The sequence below is a fragment of the Pseudopipra pipra genome, chromosome W, assembly GCF_036250125.1.
Source record: "Pseudopipra pipra isolate bDixPip1 chromosome W, bDixPip1.hap1, whole genome shotgun sequence".
NCBI lineage: Eukaryota > Metazoa > Chordata > Aves > Passeriformes > Pipridae > Pseudopipra > Pseudopipra pipra.
In genome coordinates, this window is record NC_087580.1 from 150,124 (window position 1) to 172,216 (window position 22,093).

The 22,093-nt window shown below is 54.4% G+C and overlaps 3 protein-coding genes across 3 annotated transcripts in view; 2 read left to right on the top strand and 1 right to left on the bottom strand.

Moving 5' to 3' along the window:
• Window positions 1–22,093, top strand: part of LOC135404761 (uncharacterized) — a 257,462-nt gene that overhangs the window by 115,246 nt on the left and 120,123 nt on the right. The window lies entirely within an intron of this gene.
• On the top strand, window positions 2,698–4,973 carry LOC135405190 (class II histocompatibility antigen, B-L beta chain-like). The gene is made up of 3 exons (XM_064639881.1): window positions 2,698–3,254; window positions 3,766–4,149; window positions 4,705–4,973. Exons 1-3 carry the CDS (start codon window positions 3,170–3,172, stop codon window positions 4,971–4,973), a joined length of 738 nt encoding a protein of 245 aa, XP_064495951.1. The 5' UTR covers window positions 2,698–3,169.
• On the bottom strand, window positions 14,136–15,893 carry LOC135405943 (class II histocompatibility antigen, B-L beta chain-like). Its single transcript, XM_064640456.1, has 3 exons — window positions 15,602–15,893; window positions 14,569–14,903; window positions 14,136–14,144 (listed from the first exon to the last, which is right to left on the bottom strand). Exons 1-3 carry the CDS (start codon window positions 15,867–15,869, stop codon window positions 14,136–14,138), a joined length of 612 nt encoding a protein of 203 aa, XP_064496526.1. The 5' UTR covers window positions 15,870–15,893.

Sequence of the window (22,093 nt, forward strand, 5' to 3'; positions counted from 1 at the left end):
AACCTCATGCCCACGGGCTCGGCCCAGAGGTCCAGCCTGTCCAGGTCCCTCTGCACAGCCTTCCTACCCTCCAGCACATCCACACTGCAAGCCAACTTGGGGTCCTCTGCCAATTTGTTCATGGAAGACTCAATGCCCTCCTGCACATCCCCACGAAAAATAGGCAACAGGACTGGGCCTGTTACCCAACAAGTTCTAGTGCTTGACAAAGGAGCCCACCCAGCAGTGGGGAGAAACTGCTGGCAGGAGATTGAATGGGGGCAATAGACAATGGATGATGGACAAGTTCTGGCCCATGGCCATTTGTTAGAAAAACAAAGTAAAAGTTTAAGGCCTGCCATATTTCAGTGGTCGTAGACCTGGCAGAGAAATCTATTTTTGAGACCTGGACACCAAGAAGGCAGAATTTCTAAACCACTAAGACCCTTAGAGAAACCAGAGACAAAGACAAAACTAACACAGACAGTTACTGAGGCTCTCCCTATCCAGGGAAAAGACAGTTCCTTTGGATACCTGTCTGGAATAAAGACAAGTGCCAGAAATATTCAAACACAAAAAATATCTTTTATTACAGTGAGAATAATAATAATAATCATTCTCCATCAACCTGCACCTCAGGAAGTCTTCCATCATCCCCACATCACCATTGGCCAATCAGAGCTCAAATCAGTCCAGCAGTTTAATTACCTAGGGAGCCTCATCTCCTCGGATGGTGAGACTGACGGAGAGATGGACAACAGGTTAGCAAAGGCATAGAGAGCTTTTGGAAATCTTCATAAAAGAGTTTGGCAAAATAAACACTTGAAGAAAAGTACCAAGGTCAGTGTTTACAGAGCCATTGTGCTGTCTACTCTCTTATATGGATCCGAATCATGGGTCATCTACAGCCACCACCTGCGACTCCTGGAACGCTTCCATCAACGCTGCCTCCGTACAATCCTAAACATCCACTGGTCAGATGATGTGACCAATCCATCTGTTCTAGAACAGGCAGCAGTCACAAGTATTGAGGCCATGTTGCTGAGAACACAGCTGTGCTGGGCAGGGCACGTCTCCAGGATGAAGGACCAACCACCCCCTCCCTAAGATCGTGCTCTGTGGTGAACTTGCCACCGGCTGCCGCAAGAGAGGAGCCCCGAAGAGGAGATACAAGGACTGCCTGAAACAACATCTCAGCCTTGGCCACATTGATCTTCATCACTGGTCTACTCTGGCCTCCAGTCGGGAGGTCTGGAGACACCCCATCTCTAACGCTGCTGCTTCCTTTGAGAACGCAGCAGGATCACCATCGAGGAGAAAAGACAACGCAGAAAGAACCGTGTCCTGTCGATCCCATCCAAGGAGTCTTTCTGCTCTGCCTTTTGCAACTGGATGTGTCTATCTCGTATTGGCCTCTTTAGCCACCAGTGTGCTTGTAGCAAATGTGGGCAGAGCCCTTCCCAAATCTTCATTCACGGAGCCCCGCCATGATTTTGGATATTAATTTGGGAGTCTGGACTCATTGGTTTATTTGGTTCTGGAACTGGTATTTGGTTTATTTGGTTTTGGAAGCAGGTATTTGGTTTCTTTTGTATTATGGGTACTTCAAGTTGCAAAGAAAGAATCTTGAAGAAATCCTTTCTGCTATTTTGGATATTAACTTGTGATTTCTGGACTTATAAATTGATTTGGTTTGGAAACTGGTATTTGGTTTATTTTGTATTCTTGAACCATTGGAAACAAATTGGGACCCCTTTGGAGGGACAAAGCTGTTGATGCTCCAGGGGTTCCAGGACCCTGAGGATTCCAGTGCCCACTGAAAGTGTTATTCAGGGAGATCCTCTTGGTCCCCGGATGCAGGGAGTTCCAAGCAAGATGCCTGGGATTTTATTAACACATTAAAAGGTTTATAAAAGGTATATAAAGGTATATAAAAGGTATATAAAGGTATATAAAAGATGTACGTAACCAACATAGAAATGGAGCTCTATAATATAATATGATTGACTTATAAAAATTTGTGATAGAACTGTAAAAGAAGAGGTGTGATGCCTCAGAGCTTTTTGGAATTTTTAACTTTGGTAGATTTTAGAAGTAGTGGTGTAGTGATTGTAGATTTTAATGTAGCTGCATTCTATCCCTTACCCAATTCCCAAAGGGGTGTGTCGGGGGCAGAACGGGGCAGAAGTGGGGGGTGGAGAGATCTGGGGTTGGATGGACCTTGTTCTAAAATCCCAGAGCCACTGCCTGGGGGGTGCCCGGCGTGTGTGTTCCCCTGGCCTGAGGCTCCACTAAAGGACCTGCTCTCTTTATCTCATCTCATCCACTCCCCTGGCCTGGAGTCTTTTCCTGTGTGCTCTCTTGAGGCAATGGGGACTGGACCTACCAGGTGCTGGGGATGCTGGAAATCCCCCCCGGTGCCGGGTGGAGCACGTCAGCCTGGAGCACCCCCTCAGCCGGGACTGGGGTACGGCCCGGCCCCCCAGCACAGGGGGCACACTGGGAGGGGGGTGAGGGGCTCTGGGGGCTCTGGGGGGAACTGGGAGGGAGTTTGGGGGGTAAAGAAAAGGGTCTGGGGGGGAATGGAGAGGCTGAGAAGGAGGTTGGTGTGTGCTGGGAGGGCTGAGAGGGGCTTTGGTGAGTCCTGGGGGCAACTGGGGGGGAGTTTTGTGGGAGCCTTTTGGGGATAGGAGTGGCTTTGTGGGGAAATGAAAAGGCTGAGAAGGGATTTGGGAAGGTCCTTGGAGGGCTGAGGGTCCCAGATGGACCCCCCAATCCATCCCCGCGCTGATTTTGGGGGAGCCGTGTGTCCCCCTGTACCTGCTTTTGTTCTGGCACCAGCTGACTGCTCCCGGTGTTCCCAGTAAAGCTTCCCAATTCTCTGCACTCCCTGGATGCCCATTTTTGGGTTCATCTGAGCTCCCCCCTCCCCCGCAGCCCACGGACCCCCCGAACCCCCCAGCCCCGGGGCTGCCGCGGGGGCCCCCAACGGCCCTCAGCCAATCCCAAAGCGCCCACGCCGCCCGCGCCCAATCCCAGCGCGCCGCGCTGATGACTCATCAGTCGCCGGGAAGACGCCTCGAAAAAAGGGCCCCAACTGCGCCCTCAGCCAAGCCCAGCGCGCCCCAAACCCCCCAAAACGGCGCCGCCCGGCTGGTTTTGGGCTGTCAGCAGCTGTCCGGCGCTGGGCATGGAGCGTGTGCGGGGAGCTGGGGCCGTGCTGGCGGTGCTGGTGGTGCTGGGAGCCCCCCCGGCTGCGGGCGAGGAGCTGTCGGGTGAGCGGGGGGGGCGGGTAGGGGGCAGAGGTGGGAAAGGGGGGAAAGAGGGGAGAAAAGAGGGTGAGGGAGCCCCAAAAGTGAGTGTGAGGGGGGTTGGAAGGCTCGGACTGAGTGGGAGGCGAGTGGGAGCCCCAGAGTGAGGGCGGAGGGGTCTGGAGATTGGGGGGACGTTTGGAAAGGGGTGGGAGAAGGGGGCAAGGGGGTGTGGGAGAACAGGCAGAGGGGTGCCATGGGGGTCCCTGGGTGTCTCTTGAGCCCTGGAGAGGTTCCCTGGGGCTCTGGGGGGGTCGGATCGGCAGTGGGGGGGTCCCCAACCCCCCTGTCCATCACCGGGGGCTGATGGGGGGGTTCCCACCCAGCAAAGAGCTGGTGCTGGGGCGTCCGTGGGGCAGAGAGGGATGGGAAAGGGGGGTCCGGGGTGGCCCCCTGAGCTCCCAGCCTGCTGTGGGTGTCTGGGGGATGATGGGGGGGGACGGGGCACCCCCTGACCCGTGTCCTGCACACACAGGGGTGTTCCAGTTTATGGGAAAGTCCGAGTGTCACTTCATCAACGGCACCGAGCGGGTGAGGCTCGTGGCGAGGTACATCTACAACCGGGAGCAGTTTGTGCACTTTGACAGTGACGTGGGGGTCTATGTGGGGGATACCCCATTTGGGGAGAGCTGGGCCAGATACTTCAACAGCATCCCGGGAAAGCTGGAGTACCGTCGGTCTGCGGTGGACAGGCTCTGCCGGCACAACTACGACGGGTTCACTCCGTTCCTGGTGAACCGCAGAGGTGAGCGTGGGGCAGAGCGGGTCCCCTCGGCCCCTGCCCCGGGAATGACCCCGGAGCCCCTCAAACCCTCCCTGGGAATCACCCCAGACCCCTCAGCCCTGCCTGTGCCCCTCCGCATGGCCTTTTGCCCCCTCCCAGTGCCCCCCAGTCCATTCCCAGTCCATCCCAATCTCTCCCAGTGCCCTCCCGCGTCTCCACCCCGCTGGGGCCACCGAGCTCACGCCCCTCAGCCAATCCCAGCGCGTCTCTCTGATGACGCTCCAGTTGCCAGGCAGACCCAAAACAAACAGTTCCCTCACAACGACTCAGCTCCCAGTCCTGATCGCTTCCTTGCCAGTCCAGACCACTCATTCCCAGTCCAGACCAGTTACTCCCAGTCCCTCTCACTTCACTCCCAGACCCTCTCACTCCACTCCCAGACCCTCTCACTCCACTCCCAGACCCTCTCAGTCCATTCCCAGTCGTTCTCACTTCACTCCCACATCTCCCAACTCTCTCCCCAGTGCCCCCCCAAGCCCATGCCCTTCTCCCCCACTCTATTCCCAGTCCCTCCCAATGCCACCCCAGTCCTTCCCAGTGCGATCCCAATCCCTCCCAATGTCCTACAAGCCCTCTCCCCTCCCTCCCAGTGCCCCCAGCTCAACCCAGTGTCTCCCCCCTCCCTCCCAGTGTCCCCCAGCGTGTCCATCTCGCTGGTGCCGTCGAGCTCCCAGCCCGGCCCCGGCCGCCTGCTCTGCTCCGTGATGGATTTCTACCCTGCGCCGGTGCAGGTGCGGTGGTTCCAGGATGGGCAGGAGCTGCCGGAGCACGTGGTGGCCACCGACGTGATCCCCAACGGGGACTGGAGCTGCCAGGTGCTGGTGATGCTGGAAATCCCCCCTGGCGCGGGGTCACCTACAGCTGCCAGGTGGAGCACGTCAGCCTGGAGCACCCCCTGAGCCGGCACTGGGGTACGGCCCGGCCCCCCCAGCACTGGGGGGCAACTGGGGGTGCTGGGAGGGAGTTTGGTGGGTGCTGGGGGTAAAGGGAGGGGGTTGGAGGGTCCTAAAGGGTCTGGGAGGGGCTGGGTGGGATCCCTACAGGGGCTGGGAAGGGACTGGCAGGAGGTTGGAGGGACCCCCGGGTGGGCTGGGGGAGAGCGGGCCGGGCTCTGTGGGGTGCCGGGGGGTGCGTGGGAGGAGGTTTTGGGGGTGCTGACCCCCCCGGCTCCCCCCAGAGATGCCACCGGACACCGTCCGCAGCAAGATCCTGGTGGGGGTCGGGGGCTTCGTCTTGGGCTTGGTCTTCCTGGTGCTGGGGCTCGGCTTCTACCTGCGGGAGAAGGTAAAGGGGGGTCCCCAAATGGGGGTCGTGTCCCCCCCCCTTGCTCTCCCACAGCCTCTGTGCCCCCCCTGCCCCCCAGCCCCTTTGCTCTCACCCCCTTTTCTCTCCCCACAGAGCTCCTGAGCCGCTGGCGGCTGCAGCCCCTCCCCGTGGCCTCGGGCCCACCCGGGACCCCCCAAACCCTGCGCTCATTTGGGGGGGTCGCCTGTCCCCCCCTTCCCTGCTTTTGTTCTCACCCCACCCAGCTGTTCCCAGTGTTCCCAGTAAAGCTTCTTAGTGCTCTGCAGTCCTGGTTGTTGGGGAGAAGTGGGGGGGCTCTGAAAATCCTGGGAACAGGGGGGGTTTGGAAACATTCAGACCTTAAAAATCTTGGGAACACGGGGGTATGGGGTCTCCTAGACCCTAAAAATCCCAGGGACAGGGGGGTTGGGGCACCCCCAGACCCAAAAATATTGGAAAAGAGGGTCTTGGACACACCCAGATTCCATCAGAATCTCAGGAACTGGGGGGGTTGGGCACAATCAGACCCACAAAATCCTACGAACAGGGGGGTTTGGGACAGGTTAGACCCCCAAAAACCCAGGAATAGGGGGCTTGGAAACATTCAGAGCCCGAAAAATCTGGGAACTTGGGGTTTAGGCAATGTCAACCTCACAATAACCCCAAGAACAGGGGGGTTTGGGCTCTCTCAGACCCCAGAAATCCTTGAAAAAGGGGGTTTAGGTACTCCCATGTTGTAGACGACGGGATAAAGACACTTTTAGACCACAGAATTGATCAATAACTTATCCAACTTTATTGCTGCGTGCTCTGTGCTTATAAAGGTTACAAATTAGCTTCATACATATTACAAAAGCTAATCTCATCATTGGCTCCTAATTACCTAAGTTATATTTGCGCAAATGCTGTTTCTTTAACCTTCTTATGGTTACTTGTTTGCTATTTGCTCTGCTTTCCCATCCGCTATACACTATTCTTCTGTCACGTACCCAGTTTCTCAAACACAGTGACCTTCTGATAGTTTTCTCTTACCGTGGGACCAGAGCTATAGCATCTCTCTCATGTCCTCTTTCTATTAACCATGTTTCAGCAATACTTTCCACACTTCCCCCGTTTTCTTTAGACAGTGTTAAAAATACATCATTCATTGCCTTCGTTAGCATGTTCTGTATACACTTAAAAATACAAGGAACGATGCATAAAGCAGCCAACAATATCAGCAAAAGTGAAATAGCTTGTTTAGTGATCTCAGCAAGCCATGGTCCTAAACCTAACTTTGCTAACCATTCTCTAATAGGATCCTTTTGGATTTTAGAGTCATCCAAATGACCTTGCATTTCTTTTAGGTTTTGGTAGATGGACTGAGAGTGATCAGAAAGATTCATACAACACATGCCTTCAAATTCCTCACATCCATGCCCCTGAGCCAGCAATAGAAAATCTATAGCTGCTCTGTTCTGCAAAACAGCATGTCTTATTTCATCAAAGTCATGAGCCAATTCTCCTAGAATTTTTGAGGTTCTATTCATTTGATTCCTTGCCCAACAAGCTGTTCTTTGGACAAGAACTAGACTGTTTTTTGCTCCAACGGGGGCAAACAGGGATGCAAAGAAGTTTGCCGTAGGTGACCAAAATTTAATGGGTTGGTTTTCTACTGATTTACAATACTTATCAAATTCAGTGTCTCGTTTGTTTCAAATATTTCTCCTTTTCAACTGTGTTATTTGTCTCATAGTGGGTGTAAACATAGTCAATTTTCCCAAGTAACATGGTCCACCAATGGGGTATTTAGGAATGCCAGACCATGCTCTATTACCACAAATTAAGAAATAACCAGGTGGTAAATATTTTGGCTTTGTCACACTGACTGACACATTTTTGACATAGCCTTGGCACCAGGTTACATTCTCGTATGGAGGGTTCTGTGCTGTTATGTTCGTGGTGGATACATTCCCAATTGTTTGTTGCCATTGTGGAAAGGTCTTTTCCTTATTCATATTGAGTCTAAAGCAAGAGTCATTTCCATACACAGCTCCAAATAATTGTAACTCACTGGGGCTATCTGTCATGGTCCTGTTTAGACTAGTCACTAACAAAAGAGATGCCATGCCTTTGGTGCCGTTTGTGCATTCTTTTGTTACATTGCAGGCTAATTCCACCTCGGTTTTGTTATGATTAGAGCTAACCCATCCTGCAAAATCATTTGTATCAAGGTAAGTAATGCCAATCAGACACGTTTGAAAAGGATCTGACGCTGAGGCTAAACTTAGACAGAAGTCCAATTGACCTGTTTGGTTGGCAAATGTTACCCAAATGTTTTCTCTGGGCCCAACAGGGATACTGGGATGTCCTTGTGTTATCAGAATTATTTTCAAAATCCAAAACCATAAAGAAATCATCATCTTTGACCATGTGCCTCTACACAATAATCTAGATATTGTTGTGGATCGCCTTCAAAGGGACCACCGGGGTATATTGTTGTCAAAGGTGTGTTCTTCTTACACCTGCTTGCTATTATTTTTGTACCTTTGATTATACTCAGTCTTTTTATAATATAATTAGTGTCCCAGCGCAAACCAGCTAATATTCCTTGTTCTTCAGCTTCAAATAATTGTAATGCTTCAGCTATTGGTAAACCTGTTGTTTGCTCTAATTCACGTGTGTATGACTGTAATGATAATGTAAAAGAACACTTTCTGCACCAAATACCAAACAAATTAATTTGCCCAAGCCACCAATTGCTTCCACAAGTCTTACATCTAAAAGCAATCAAGGCCAAGCAACCTGGTTCTTTGCATGCAAAGCAATACTCTATACCAAAACCTCTTAATGAAAAATAATACAGCGAATTCAGTAATTGGATATACTCCTCATAACTATTACACTGTTGAATCTCTAGTTGTATATCTTTGGGTAACCCTTTAATTTCATACAATTGTGGTAGTGTAGTGGTTTGGACTTTGTTTTCCCCCAGAGGCTAAGAGAAGTGGTAGACCCCAAGGGGTGGAAACCCTTGGAAATTTTGAAGTTCTGCCCAATGGGCGCTCCTGCAGAAATGTAAACATATCACAACCAGACCGGAAGAGATGAGTTGTAGTTTTGGGTTGTTGTTGGAGAGGTGGCCATGTTGTAGAGCCACGAGGAAGGGGCTCTAAGCCCCTTGGGCCCTCTGGGGCCTCCCAGCCCTTGGTTGGGGGGCTGCAGGGACCTGGAACAGCATAAAGCTGGGCTAGGTGCCTGTAGTTATGCCGGGAGATGTTTTCTCCATGGACGCAGAGCAGCAGCCGACGCTGACCAGAGAAACGGTGGCAGAGAGCCAGAGATAAGGACCTGAACCAGAGGAGCAGCAGAAACAACATGCAGCACCACAGAGAAGACTCCTGGAAAGGGAGGAGAAAGAGAGCCAGCAGCTGAGACACAGAGTTTGGGGTAAGACTGTACCAGATTCCCCAAAACTCCCTTGGAGACCCTCTTGGAGAAGAGGGACATAGACTCCTATTTTGGAGAGTAGTTTTGGACATGCAGCACCGGAGAGAGAGAGGAGCTGAGAAGCTCAGGGCGTCCCGGAGCTGGACCGGGATGGCCAGATGGAATGTGGGGGGAGTTGACCTTGGCTCCCCCCTTGCACTGCTGCCACGGTGGCAGCCTGAGAGACAGGGCACAGAGGCCCTGCAAGAGATACCAGACCGTCACAAAGCCCCCCCTGTGTCTTCGTGATATGACGTGGTGATACGACCTTGTCTGGGGTTACGAAGCCCACGGAAGACCCCTTTGCCTGTGTCAAGGGGGCCGAGGGAGAGTTTGGATACCTCCCATGTGAGTGCTGTCAGAAAGCCAGCCACAGCTGCTGCATGCATGAGATGAGGAGAACCTGCTGCCTCAGAAGATGCTGCTGCTTAAGGACTGGAAGGGATCTGTCCTTCTTTCCCTCCTGGACTTTTATTTGGAGGGGAGAAGAGATCTGATCATTGTAAATACTATATGTCATGGTAGAGATAGTTGTGATCATGTGTATAATGTGATGTTATATTTATTTGTACAGTCATTGTAATATATTCCCTTTCCCCCACTTTGAGTCTGGTGTGTTTTGTCTGGAAAAAAACCCATCTCACATTAAGTTGAGATGTGGGAGGGGGGATTGGAGCTAGGGAATTGGATTATGGGACTATCTCAAACTATGACAACACGTCCAGTTGCAAAAGGCAGAGCAGAAAGACTCCTTGGATGGGATCGACAGGACACGGTTCTTTCTGCGTTGTCTTTTCTCCTCGATGGTGATCCTGCTGCGTTCTCAAAGGAAGCAGCAGCGTTAGAGATGGGGTGTCTCCAGACCTCCCGACTGGAGGCCAGAGTAGACCAGTGATGAAGATCAATGTGGCCAAGGCTGAGATGTTCTTTCAGGCAGTCCTTGTATCTCCTCTTCGGGGCTCCTCTCTTGTGGCAGCCGGTGGCAAGTTCACCACAGAGCACGATCTTAGGGAGGGGGTGGTTGGTCCTTCATCCTGGAGACGTGCCCTGCCCAGCACAGCTGTGTTCTCAGCAACATGGCCTCAATACTTGTGACTGCTGCCTGTTCTAGAACAGATGGATTGGTCACATCATCTGACCAGTGGATGTTTAGGATTGTACGGAGGCAGCGTTGATGGAAGCGTTCCAGGAGTCGCAGGTGGTGGCTGTAGATGACCCATGATTCGGATCCATATAAGAGAGTAGACAGTACAATGGCTCTGTAAACACTGATCTTTGTGCTTTTCTTCAAGTGTTTATTTCGCCAAACTCTTTTATGGAGTTTTCCAAAAGCTCTCTCTGCCTTTGCTAACCTGTTGTCCATCTCTCCGTCAATCTCACCATCCGAGGAGATGAGGCTGCCCAGGTAATTAAACTACTGGAGTGATTTGAGCTCTGATTGGCCAATGGTGATATGGGAATGATGGAAGACTTCCTGAGGAGCAGGTGGATAGAGAACTTCTGTCTTCTTTAAGCTGACTTCCAGCCCAAAGAGTTTAGCAGCCTCAGCAAAGCAGGATGTTAAACGCTGCAGAGCTGCTTCTGTGTGAGCGACGAGGGCGGCGTCATCAGCATAAAGCAGCTCCTGGACAAGATGGTTTAAGGTCTTGGTGTGGGCCTTCAGTCGCCTTAGGTTGAAAAGGCTTCCATCAGTACGGTATCGAATGTAGATCCCGTCCTGATCATCGAGGTCTGCCGTGGCCCTTTGGAGCATCCTGCAGAAAAAGATTGTGAATAGGGTTGGTGCGAGAACACAGCCTTGTTTCACACCACTGGTTATTAGAAAGGGCTCAGAAAGTGCATTGCCATATCTGACTTGGCCATGCTGATCCTCATGGAGTGAGATGATCATTTTAAGGAACTTGGGCGGACAACCTAAACGTTCCAAAATCTGCCACAGACCTTTTCTGCTCACAGTATCGAAAGCCTTGGTGAGATCAACAAAGGTTCCATAGAGACCTTTGTTCTGTTCCCTGCACTTCTCTTGCAGTTGTTTGAGAACAAATCCATGTCTGTGGGGCTCCTGTTGGCTCTGAAACCACATTGGCTTTCAGGGAGAATTCCTTCTGCTATAGTGGGTATTAATCTGTTCAAGAGTATTCTTGCCAGAATTTTGCCAGCAATGGGGAGCAGAGTAATACCCCGGTAATTTCAGCAGTCTGATTGTGCTGGTTTAAAGGTAAACCAGGAGGGAAAATGAACTCAACCCAAAAGAGAGATTATAAGTCAGAATAACAATTTAATAAAATAACACAATAAGTACAATTATACAGACAAACTGTTGGTTTTAGCCCACAAAACCCAAATGTATAACCCAGCACCCTGGGGCATGAACAGAGTGGTGTTTGTTGGGCCCCCTGGGCCCAAAGTAAAGGGAGAGGGGAAAAAATACCTGTTGGTGAGAGTGGTGGTGCAGTCTGGCCAAGAGTGGTGGTTGCAGTTGGGTCGAGAGTGGTGATCTGCAGTCTGGTTGACAGTGGTGGTCACAGTCTGACTGAAAAGTGGTGGTTGCAGTCTGGTTGAAGAGACACCGCTGACATCACAGGCAGAGCAGTGACATCACAGGTACAGTGGTGACATCACAGAGACATTGGTGACATCACAGAGAAAGCAGTGACATCACAAGGACATCGGTGACATCACAGAGATGACAGTGACATCAAAGGGACAGCAGTGACAAAACAATGGCAGCAGTGACATCACAGGCACAGCAGTGACATCACAGGGACATCAATGACATCACAGAGACACCAGTGACATCACAAAGACAGCAGTGACATCACAGGGACAGCAGTGACATCACAGACACAGCCGTGACATCACAGGGACATCGGTGACATCACAGAAACAGCAGTGACATCACAGGGACAGCAGTGACATCATAGGGACATGGGTGACATCACAGAGACATCAGTGACATCACAGAGACATCGGTGACATGACAGTCACAGCAGTGACATCACAAAGACATTGGTGACATAACAGAGACAACAGTGATATCACAGGGACAGCAGTGACATCTCAGGGACAGCAGTGAAATCACAGACACAGCAGTGACATCACAGGGACATTAGTGACATCACAGAGACAGTGGTGACCTCACAAAGACAGCGGTGACATCAGAGATATTGGTGACATCACAGAGACAGAGGTGACATCACAAAGACAGCAGTGACATCACAGAGACATCAGTGACATCACAGACACAGTAGTGACATCACAACGACAGCAGTGACATCACAGGGACAATAGTGACATCACAGGGACAGCAGTGACATCACAATAACAGCAGTGACATCACAAAGACAAATGTGACATCACAGAGACAGTGGTGACATCACAAAGACAACGGTGACATCACAAAAACAGTGGTGACATCACAATTACAGTGGTGACATCACAATGACACCGGTGACATCACAGGGACAGCAGTGACATCACAGAGACAGCGGTGACATCACAGGGACAGGGATGACATCACAGGGACAGCGGTGACATCAAAGGGACCTTGGTGACATCACAGGGACAGCAGTGACATCACAGGTACATCGGTGACATCAAAGGGACAGCAGTGAAATCACAGAGGCAGTGGTGACATCACAGAAACAGAAGTGACATCACAGACACAGTGGTGACATCACAGGGACATCGGTGACATCACAGAGACATTGGTGACATCACAGGGACAGCAATGAGATCACAGAGACATGGGTGACATCACAGGGACAGTGGTGACATCACAGTCATAGCAGTGACATCACAGGCACAGCAGTGACATCACAGAGACATCAGCAACATCACAAAGACAACGGTGATGTCACAGAGACAGCAGTGACATCACAGGAACAGTAGTGACATCACAGCTACAGCGATGACATCACAGAGATAGTAATGACATCACAGAGACAGCAGTGACATCACAAAGACATCTGTGACATCACAGAGACAACAGTGACATCACAATAAAAGCAGTGACATCACAGAGACAACAGTGACATCACAGGGACAGCGGTGACATCACAAAGACAATGGTGACATCACAGAGACATCGGTGACATCACAGAGACTTTGGTGACATCACAAGGACATCGGTGACATCATAAAGACAACAGTGACATCACAGGGACAGCAGTGATGTCACAGAGACAACAGTGACATCACAGAGACATCAATGACATCATGGAGACAGTGGTGACATCACAAAGACAGCAGTGACGTCACAGGGACAACACTGATGTCACAGGGACAACAGTGATGTCACAGAGACAATGGTGACATCACATAGACATCGGTGACATCACAGAGACAGCAGTGACATCACAGAGACAGTGGTGACATCAAAGGGACATCCATGACATCAACGGTACAGCAGTTACATCACAGGCACAGCAGTGACATCACAGGGACAGCAGTGACATCACAGACATAGCAGTGACATTACAAAGACAGCAGTGACATCAAAGGGACAGTGGTGACATCACAGAGACGGCAATGAAATCACAGGGACATCGGTGACATCACAGTCACAGCAGTGACATCACAGGGACAACAGTGACTTTTACAACCCGCCCCAGGAAAAAGGCGGGGGGGTAACTCAGGTTTTATCAATAATTCCCTTGGGGTGAATTAAAGTGAAACGACACTGAATAATCGGTGTCTGAAAACATATTGACAAGGTTTATTTTAACAATTCTGTACCAACAGGTATGCCAGCATTTTGGGGGCTGTCATATAACAAGGCGACCCTTTCGGAGGAGGAGAAAAATGCATAGGGGAGAGAAAGACAGGGTAAGAGTAAGGGAGAGCAAGGAAAAAGAAAAGATGAGAGTGGTAAAAATGTAAATAGTCACCGCCCACTGGATCCAGCCATGTAAAAAGCAATGGTCTGGATCCGCAGGTGGGGAGGGGAGAAGAAGGAAAAATCCCCCCCAACCCCCCAAAGTCACCAGTCAATATCCATATCCTTTGCACCTCCCCCAAGGCGGGGAGTTGTTTTCATAGGGTGGTGTCCCCCTTTTTGGCGCGGAGTTCATGTGGAGGGCGTGGTAAACTCGGCTCTTCCTGCCTTTTGGGGGCTTGACATCTTCTGCCCTGGAGGAGGGGGATGGGCCCAGTTACCCATCAGAAAGTCAAAAGCCTGCAGAAGTCTCTTAGAATGCATAAATCATTAACTGTTCCAGTCTCTGACACCCCCAGAGTGCGGGCGGGGCTGGATTGGAGGGTCCCGGCTGGGCCCGAGGCCACGGGGAGGGGCTGCGGCCGCTGGCGGCTCAGGAGCTCTGTGGGGAGAGAAAAGGGGGTGAGAGTAGGGTGGGGGGCAGGGCGGGCACAAAGGCTGTGGGCAAGGGGGGGGACAAAACCGCCGGGGACCCCCCCTTTACCTTCTCCCACAGGTAGAAGCCGAGCCCCAGCGCCAGGAAGACCAAGCCCAAGACGGAGCCCCCGACCCCCACCAGGATCTTGCTGCGGACGGTGTCCGGTGGCATCTCTGGGGGGAACTGGGGGGGTCAGCACCCCCAAAACCTCCTCCCACGCACCCCCCGGCACCCCACAGAGCCCAGCCCGCTCTCCCCCAGCCCACCCGGGGGTCCCTCCAACCTCCTGCCAGTCCCTTCCCAGCCCCGCCAGGGATCCCACCCAGCCCCTCCCGGCCCCTTGAGGACCCTCCAAGCCCTGTCGCAGCACCCCCAGCACCCACCAAACTCCCTCCCAGTCGCCCCCAGTGTGCCCCCGGTGCTGGGGGGGCCGGGCCGTACCCCAGTGCCGGCTGAGGGGGTGCTCCAGGCTGACGTGCTCCACCTGGCAGCTGTAGGTGACCCCGCGCCGGGGGGGGATTTCCAGCAGCACCAGCACCTGGTAGGTCCAGTCCCCGTTGGTGACCACGTCGGTGGCCACCACGTGCTCCGGCAGCTCCTGCCCATCCTGGAACCACCTCACCTGCACCGGCGCAGGGTAGAAATCCATCACGGAGCAGAGCAGGCGGCCGGGGCCGGGCTGGGAGCTCGACAGCACCAGCGAGATGGACACGCTGGGGGGCACTGGGAGGGACGGGGGAGACACTGGGCTGAGCTGGGGGGCACTGGGAGGGAGGGGAGAGGACTTGTAGGACATTGGTAGGTATTGGGATGGGAGTGGGAGGGACTGGGATGGCAGTGGGAGGGACTGAGAATAGAGTGGGGGAGAGGGGGCTGGGCTGAAGGGACACTGGGGAGAGAGTTGGGAGGTGTGGGAGTGAAGTGAGAACGACTGGGAATGGAGTGAGAGGATCTGGGAATGGAGTGACGGGGACTAGGAATGACTGGAAATGACTGCAAAGGACTGGGAATGACTGGTGTGGACTGGGAAGGAAGCAATGGGGACTGGGAGGCTGAGTCCTGGGGAGGGAATTCTTTGGTTTGGGTCTGCCTGGCAACTGGAGCGTCATCAGAGAGACGCGCTGGGATTGGCTGAGGGGCATGAGCTCGGTGGCCCCAGCGGGGTGGAGACGGCGGGGGGGGGGCACTGAGAGAGACTGGGATGGACTGGGATGGAGTGAGAAAAAGTGGAATGGACTAGGAGAGACTAGGGGGCATTGGAAGGACTGGGAGAGACAGGAAAGAACTGGGAAGGGGCAACAGGCCAAGGGAAGGGCACAGGGAGGGCTGAGGGGTCTGGGATGATTCCCAGGGAGGGTTTGAAGGGCTCCAGGGTCATTCCAGGGCAGGGGCTGAGGGGACCAGCTCTGCCCCACGCTCACCTCTCCTCTCCACGATGAAAGGAGCACCAAGTTTGTAGTTGTGCCGGCAGAGCCTGTCCACTTCACCCCGTTCATACTCCAGAATTACGGGGTTGCTGTTCCATTGCCTGGCCCAGAATTCTCCATACGGGGTGTCCCCCACATAGACCCCCACATCGCTGTCGAAGTGGGCGTACTGCTCCCGGTTGTAGATGTACCTGTCCACATACCTCACCCGCTCGGTGCCGTTGATGAAGTAACACTCGGCCTTTCCCATCCACTGGAACATCCCTGTGTGTGCAGGACACGGGTCAGGGGGTGCCCCGTCCCCCCCCCATCATCCCCATCCCCCCAAAGCAGGCTGGGAGCTCAGGGGGCCACCCCGGACGCCCCTTTCCCACCCCCTCTGCCCCACGGACGCCCCAGCACCGGCTCTTGGCTGGGGGGGAACCCCCCCATCAGCCCCCGGGGATGGACAAGGGTGGCTGGGGACCCCCCCACTGCCGATTCGACCCCCCCAGAGCCCCAAGGAACCGCTCCAGGGCTCAAGAAACACCCAGGGACCCCCAGGGCACCCCTATGCCTGCTCTCCCACACCCCCTTGCCCCCCTCTCCCACCCCTTTCCCACCTTCCCCACAATCCCCAGACCCCCGCACTCACTTTGGGGTTCCCATCACCCTCCCACTCACTCTGGGCCTTCCGACCCCCCTCCCACTCACTTCTGGGGCTCCCACCCCCTCTTTTCTCCCGTCTTTCCCCCCCTTTCCCACCCCACCCCCCTGCCCGCCCCCCCCGCTCACCCGACAGCTCCTCGCCCGCAGCCGGGGGGGCTCCCAGCACCACCAGCACCGCCAGCACGGCCCCAGCTCCCCGCACACGCTCCATGCCCAGCGCCGGACAGCTGCTGACAGCCCAAAACCAGCCGGGCGGCGCCGTTTTGGGGGGTTTGGGGCGCGCTGGGCTTGGCTGAGGGCGCAGTTGGGGCCCTTTTTCCGAGGTGTCTTCCCGGCGACTGATGAGTCATCAGCGCGGCGCGCTGGGATTGGGCGCGGGCGGCGTGGGCGCTTTGGGATTGGCTGAGGGCCGTTGGAGGCCCCCGCGGCAGCCCCGGGGCTGGGGGGGTTCGGGGGGGTCCGTGGCGTGCGGGGGAGGGGGGAGCTCAGGGCCCACCAAAAATGCCCAGCCAGGGCTCCCAAAGCTCAGGGCAATCCAAAAACGGGCATCCAGGACTCCTGGGGCTTAAGTGAACCTTAAACAGAGGATAAAGTTGTCCCTGAGCTCGGAGTTGCCCAAAACAAGAGGCAGATGAGGAGCTGAGGGTGCCCAATTTCCGGATTTTTGATTGTATCCAAATCCCTCTTTTCCAGGACTTTTGGGGACCTGGAGCTTCTCCGCATTTGGGGGCTTGGTCTGGGACTGTCCAGTCCCCTCTTTTCCAATATTTTGGGCTCTGGACGTGCCCAAGCAAACTTTCTCGGGGATTTTTAGGGTCTGAGAGTGCCCCAACCCCCTATTCCCATGAGTTTTATGGTCTAGGAGTGTCCAAGCCCCTCTTTTCCAATATTTTGGGGTCAGGGAGTGCCCCAACCACGATGTTCCTGTAACTTCTGGGATCTAGGAGAGCCCCCATGTTCCCAAGATTTTTGGGGTCTGAATGTCCCCAAAAGCCCTGTTCAAAGGATTTTGTGGGTCTGGAAGTGCCCAACCCCCCCCCCTTCCTGGGATTTTCAGAACCCCCTCACTGCCCCCCAATAACAGGGACTGCAGAGAACTGGAAAGCTTTACTGGGAACACTGGGAGCAGCCGACTGGGGTGTGAACAAAAGCAGGGCCGGGGGGGACACACGACCCCCCCAAAGTGCGGGCGGGGCTGGACTGGGGGGTCCCGGCTGGGCCCGAGGCCACGGGGAGGGGCTGCGGCCGCCGGCGGCTCAGGAGCTCTGTGGGGAGAGAAAAGGGGGTGAGAGCGGGATGGGGGAACTGGGGGGACACTGGGATACACCGAGACCTGGACTGGAGCCAGCGGGACCAGAACTGGGGCAACAGGGATCATACTGGGAGCAACTGGGAGCATGTTGGGGGCAACTGGGATATACTGGGAGTGTCTGGGAGTGAGTGGAACCATAACAGGGGTGAATGGGAGCAACTGGAACCACGCTGGGGGCAACTGGGGTCATCCTGGGAGCAGCTGGGCCCCTGCTGGGCTCATACTGGGATCGGACTGGGATCTTAAAGGGAGAGACTGGGTCAATCCTAGAGACAACTTAGAGCAACTGGGATCACACTGGGAGAAACTGGGAGCAACGGGGACCATGCTGGGGAGTACTGGGATCATACTGGGATCACAGTTGGAGAGCTTGGCCCATGCTAGGAGAAATTGGGGACACAGTGAGGGTGACTGGGGTCATACTGGGGATGACTGGGATCAAACTGGAGTCGTACTGGAAGTGTCTGCAAGTTACTGGGATTGTACTGAGGGTGACTGGACTCATAATGGGATCATACTGGGAGCAACTGGGACCACCTTGGGGGCAACTGGGATCCTATTGGGAGTGACTGGGATCCTAGTGGGAGTGACCAGGACCACACTGGAACCATCCTGGAGTGACTGTCAGTGACTGGGATCATATTGGGCATAACTGGAAGTATTCAGGGGGAACTGGGAGCCAGTGGGGCCATGCTGGAAGTATGGTGGAACTGGGAGTAACTGGGAGTGACAGGGTGCATGCTGGAGGCAACTGGCATAGACTGGGAGTGACTGGGATCATACTGTGAGAACTGGAAGCATCCTGGGCAAGTGGAAGTAACTGGGTAGGACTGTAAGCATGCTGAGGGCAACTGGGATCTACTGGGAGAGTCTGCAACCATCCTGGGGGTGACTGGGAGCACACTGGGAGTGACTGGATCTACAGTGGTGCAACTGGGATTGGCTGGGACCATGGTGGGGGAAGACTGGGATCATACTTGGATTGACTGGATCTGTGCTGGAGGCAACTGGGAGCAGCTTGGCCCATGCTGGGGACAACTGTGATTGTACTGGGATAATACTGGGATATTACTGGATCAGACTGGGATCAGACAGGGATCATACTGGAAGCAACTGGGTCTCTGCTCAGGGCAACTGGGAGCAACTGGATAACAGTGGAAAAACTGGGAGCAACTAGGACTACACTGGGAGTGACTGGGGAGTGGCTGTGAGAAACTGGGATTATGCTGGCAGCTACTGGGAGCAACTGGGGGTGAGTGGGACCACATTGACTGCAACTGGATATACTGGGAGAGACCAGGAGTGAGTGGGATCATACTGAGACTGACTGGGATCATAGTGAGAGTAACTGGGAGTGCCAGGGATCATCCTGGGAGCAACTGGAACCATAGTCAGTGACTGGGAGGAACTGGAGCCTGCTGGGGGCAAATGGCTTTATCCTGGGAGTGCCAGGGCATGTCTGGGTTCATCCTGGGTGTGAGTGCCACCATCTGGGGTGTCACTGGGATCCTCCTGGGATGGTCCTGGGAGGGACTGGGAGGGAGTTGAACTTGACTGGGGTGACTGGGAGCAACTGGGATCATGCAGGGGGTAACTTGGATCCTACTCGGAGAGACTGGTATCGTACTGGGAGTGACTGGAATCATAGTGGGATGATACTGGGCATGACTGAAAGTGACTGAGATGATACTGGGGTTGACTGGGAGCCTGTTGGAGTCAAGTGGGATCTACTGGGAGTGACCGGAAGCACAGAAGGGGTGAATGGGAGCAATTGGAACCACGCTGGGAGCAACTGGATCGTACTGGAAGCAACTGGGACCACCTTGGCGGTAACTGGGATCCAATTGGGAGTGACTTGGATCCTATTGGGAGTGACTGGAGTGACTGGGATCCTAGTGGGAGTGACCAGGGTCATACTGGAACCATCCTGCAGTGACTGTCAGTGCCCAGGATCATACTGGGAGTGAGTAAAACTACACAGGTGGAACTGGGAGCCAGTGAAGCCCATGCTGGAAGTATGGTGGAACTGGGAGTAACTGGGAGTGACAAGGTGCATACTGGAGGCAACTGGCATAGACTGAGAGTTACTGGGATCGTACTGATGGAACTGGAAGCATCCTGGGGCAAGTGGAAGTAACTGGGTATGACTGTGAGCGTGCTGAGGGCAACTGGGCTATACTGGGAGTGTCTGCAGCCATCGTGGGGGTGACTGGGACCACACTGGGGGTGACTGGGAGTGGCTGTAAGCAACTAGAATCATGCTGGAAGCTACTGGAAACGACTGGGAATGAGTGGGACCACACTTGGGGCAACTGAGATATAATGGAAACACCAGAATTGACTGGGATTATACTGGGACTGACTGGAGCAACTGGGACCTTGCAGGGGGTAACTTGGATCCTACTAGGAGAGAGAATGGAATCAGACTGGAGTGACTGGGATCATGCTGGGATCAGACTGGGCGTGACTAAAAGTGACTGAGATCATCCTGGGGGTGACTGGGCCCATCCTGGGGGTGACTGGGCCCATCCTGGGGGTGACTGGGAGCCCTGGGCCCGTGCTGGGAGCCCCTGGGCCCCCCTGGCTGGAACTGCTTTCCCTCCTGCGGGTTCTTGGCAAAGGCCCCAAAGCACAAACTCTGCTCCGAGCCCTCGGGGCGTTTCCTCCCTTTGGGCAGCAGCAGCTCCTGAGCCCTGAACAGGCTCCTGTCCCCTGCAAACACTTCATCTGCCTTTGACCTGGAGCTCTCAGTGACTCACACATTGACTGAATGTTTAAACTCAGCTTTTTCTCTTACTTTTCTTCTTTTCTTTTGTCTTTCTTTCCTCTTTATCCTTTCTAAAATTCCCCCTCCCCTCTCTTTCCCTCCCCTCTCTGTTCCCCTCCCCTCCCTCTGTCCTTGTGCCCCAACCATGATCCCAGTTGCTCCCAGTATGATCCCACTATGTGTCCAGTCACCCCAGTATGATTCAGTAACTTCCAAACACTTCCAGTATGAATCCAGTAGGATCCCAGTCACCCCCAGTATGGTTGCAGTCCCTCTCACATACTCCCAGTAGTATTGCAGTCACTCCAGGATGGTCCCAGTATGAGCCCAGCAGGGGCCCAGCTGCTCCCACTCTGATCCCAGTTGCCCCCAGTGTGGTTGCTCCAGGATGGATCAGAAAAGGGGACCCCTCTGTGCCCCCCTTGTGTCACCCTGTTCTGGGGGAGCTTTGGGGGTACATCTGCACCCCAACACAGCATCCAACGCATCCCAAAGTGTGCTGGAACCCCCCTGAACCTGGGAATTGAGGGGAACCATGGAAAACCCTTCTCAGAGAGAAAACTGGGTGACCTGAGTCCTGGATGCTTTTAGGAAAATGGTCTAAAGATTTCTTGAAGAATGGAAGGGGGTGACTTTTTTATTCTTGACCTTTCCAGTTCTCCATCTGGGGGCAGGATGTCCTCTGGGCCAATGTTTTGTTCCCTTTGCAGTGAGTGCAGGCTCAGAGGGCTGAGCCCTCTCTGGCTGGCTTGGCCTCTCCTGCAGAGACTCAGGCCTGGCTGGCTGCCCCAGGCAGACGCTGCAGGAAGAAGATCTCAGGCCGCCTGGCTCTGGTGTCCCTGGGGCTCAGCCTGTGCCCCATTGCTGTGCAGGGGCTGAGCCCCACCTCTGCCTCGGGGCCTTGGCCAAAGGGCTGGCAAGGAAGAGGCCCAGCAGCCTTGGGGCCTGCCCAGCTTTCCTCCTCCCTGGGGGCTCTCAGTCCTCCCCTGACACCGTGGGGGCCCAAGGCCTTGCTGGCTTCGGGCTCACGGCCCGCCGGCCCCATCCCAGCGGCCTGACCCCCCTCCTTCCCCTCTCTCCAGCCTCTCCTGCCTTTTCTGGCAAGGGGCCATCCAAGGAAAACCCCGGTTCTCAGCAATGGCACCTGTGGCACGGCTGCAAGGCTCGAGTGGGCCAGGCAAGAGCAGGAGCACAGGGAGCCTGAGGAGCCAGGAGATGCCCTGGCTGGGCATCGTGCTGCTGCGGGACGAGCTGACACCTCTGCACAGTCTCTGCCCGTCCCTGCCAGCCGACTTCTGCCCAGGCTCTGGGCACGGGGACGCAGCGCTGACAGTTTTCAACCACCGCGCTGTTCCACAGAGGCTGTGATGTCACAAGGCCCTTGCCTGGCAGCCAGGAGATGGGCAAGGCAAGGCAAGGACGGAGCCTCTGAGCCACCAGCACGCTGTCCCCAAAGGCTGGGCTGGCACAGAAGCCCAGAGTCCCTGAGGTTGGCAGAGACTTGTGAGATCAACCGGCGTCCAGCCTACGCCCCATCCCCAGCACGTCAAGCAGAGCACGGCACTCAGTGCCATGGCCAGTCTTTGCTTAAACACCTCCAGGGACGGTGACTCCACCACCTCCCTGGGCAGCCCATTTCAATACCTAATCCCTGTTTCTCTCCAAAAAGTCCTGCTCCTGTCCCTGGCAAACAGCCCCTGACAGGCAGGTCCTCGTGTCCTCTTGTCCTGTCGCCTGTTGCCTCGGAGAAGGGGCTGAC

Bases quoted from the DNA above. Each gene is read 5' to 3' on its own strand.
- LOC135405190 (XM_064639881.1), top strand. From the start codon at position 3,170: ATGGAGCGTGTGCGGGGAGCTGGGGCCGTGCTGGCGGTGCTGGTGGTG. The intron at 3,255-3,765 runs GTGAGCGGGGGG...CTGCACACACAG, and splicing joins TGCGGGCGAGGAGCTGTCGG to GGGTGTTCCAGTTTATGGGA. The intron at 4,150-4,704 runs GCATGGCCTTTT...CCTCCCTCCCAG, and splicing joins AGCCCTGCCTGTGCCCCTCC to TGTCCCCCAGCGTGTCCATC.
- LOC135405943 (XM_064640456.1), bottom strand. From the start codon at position 15,869: ATGTTCCAGTGGATGGGAAAGGCCGAGTGTTACTTCATCAACGGCACC. The intron at 14,904-15,601 runs GTGAGCGTGGGG...CGTCCCTCCCAG, and splicing joins TTTCATCGTGGAGAGGAGAG to TGCCCCCCAGCGTGTCCATC.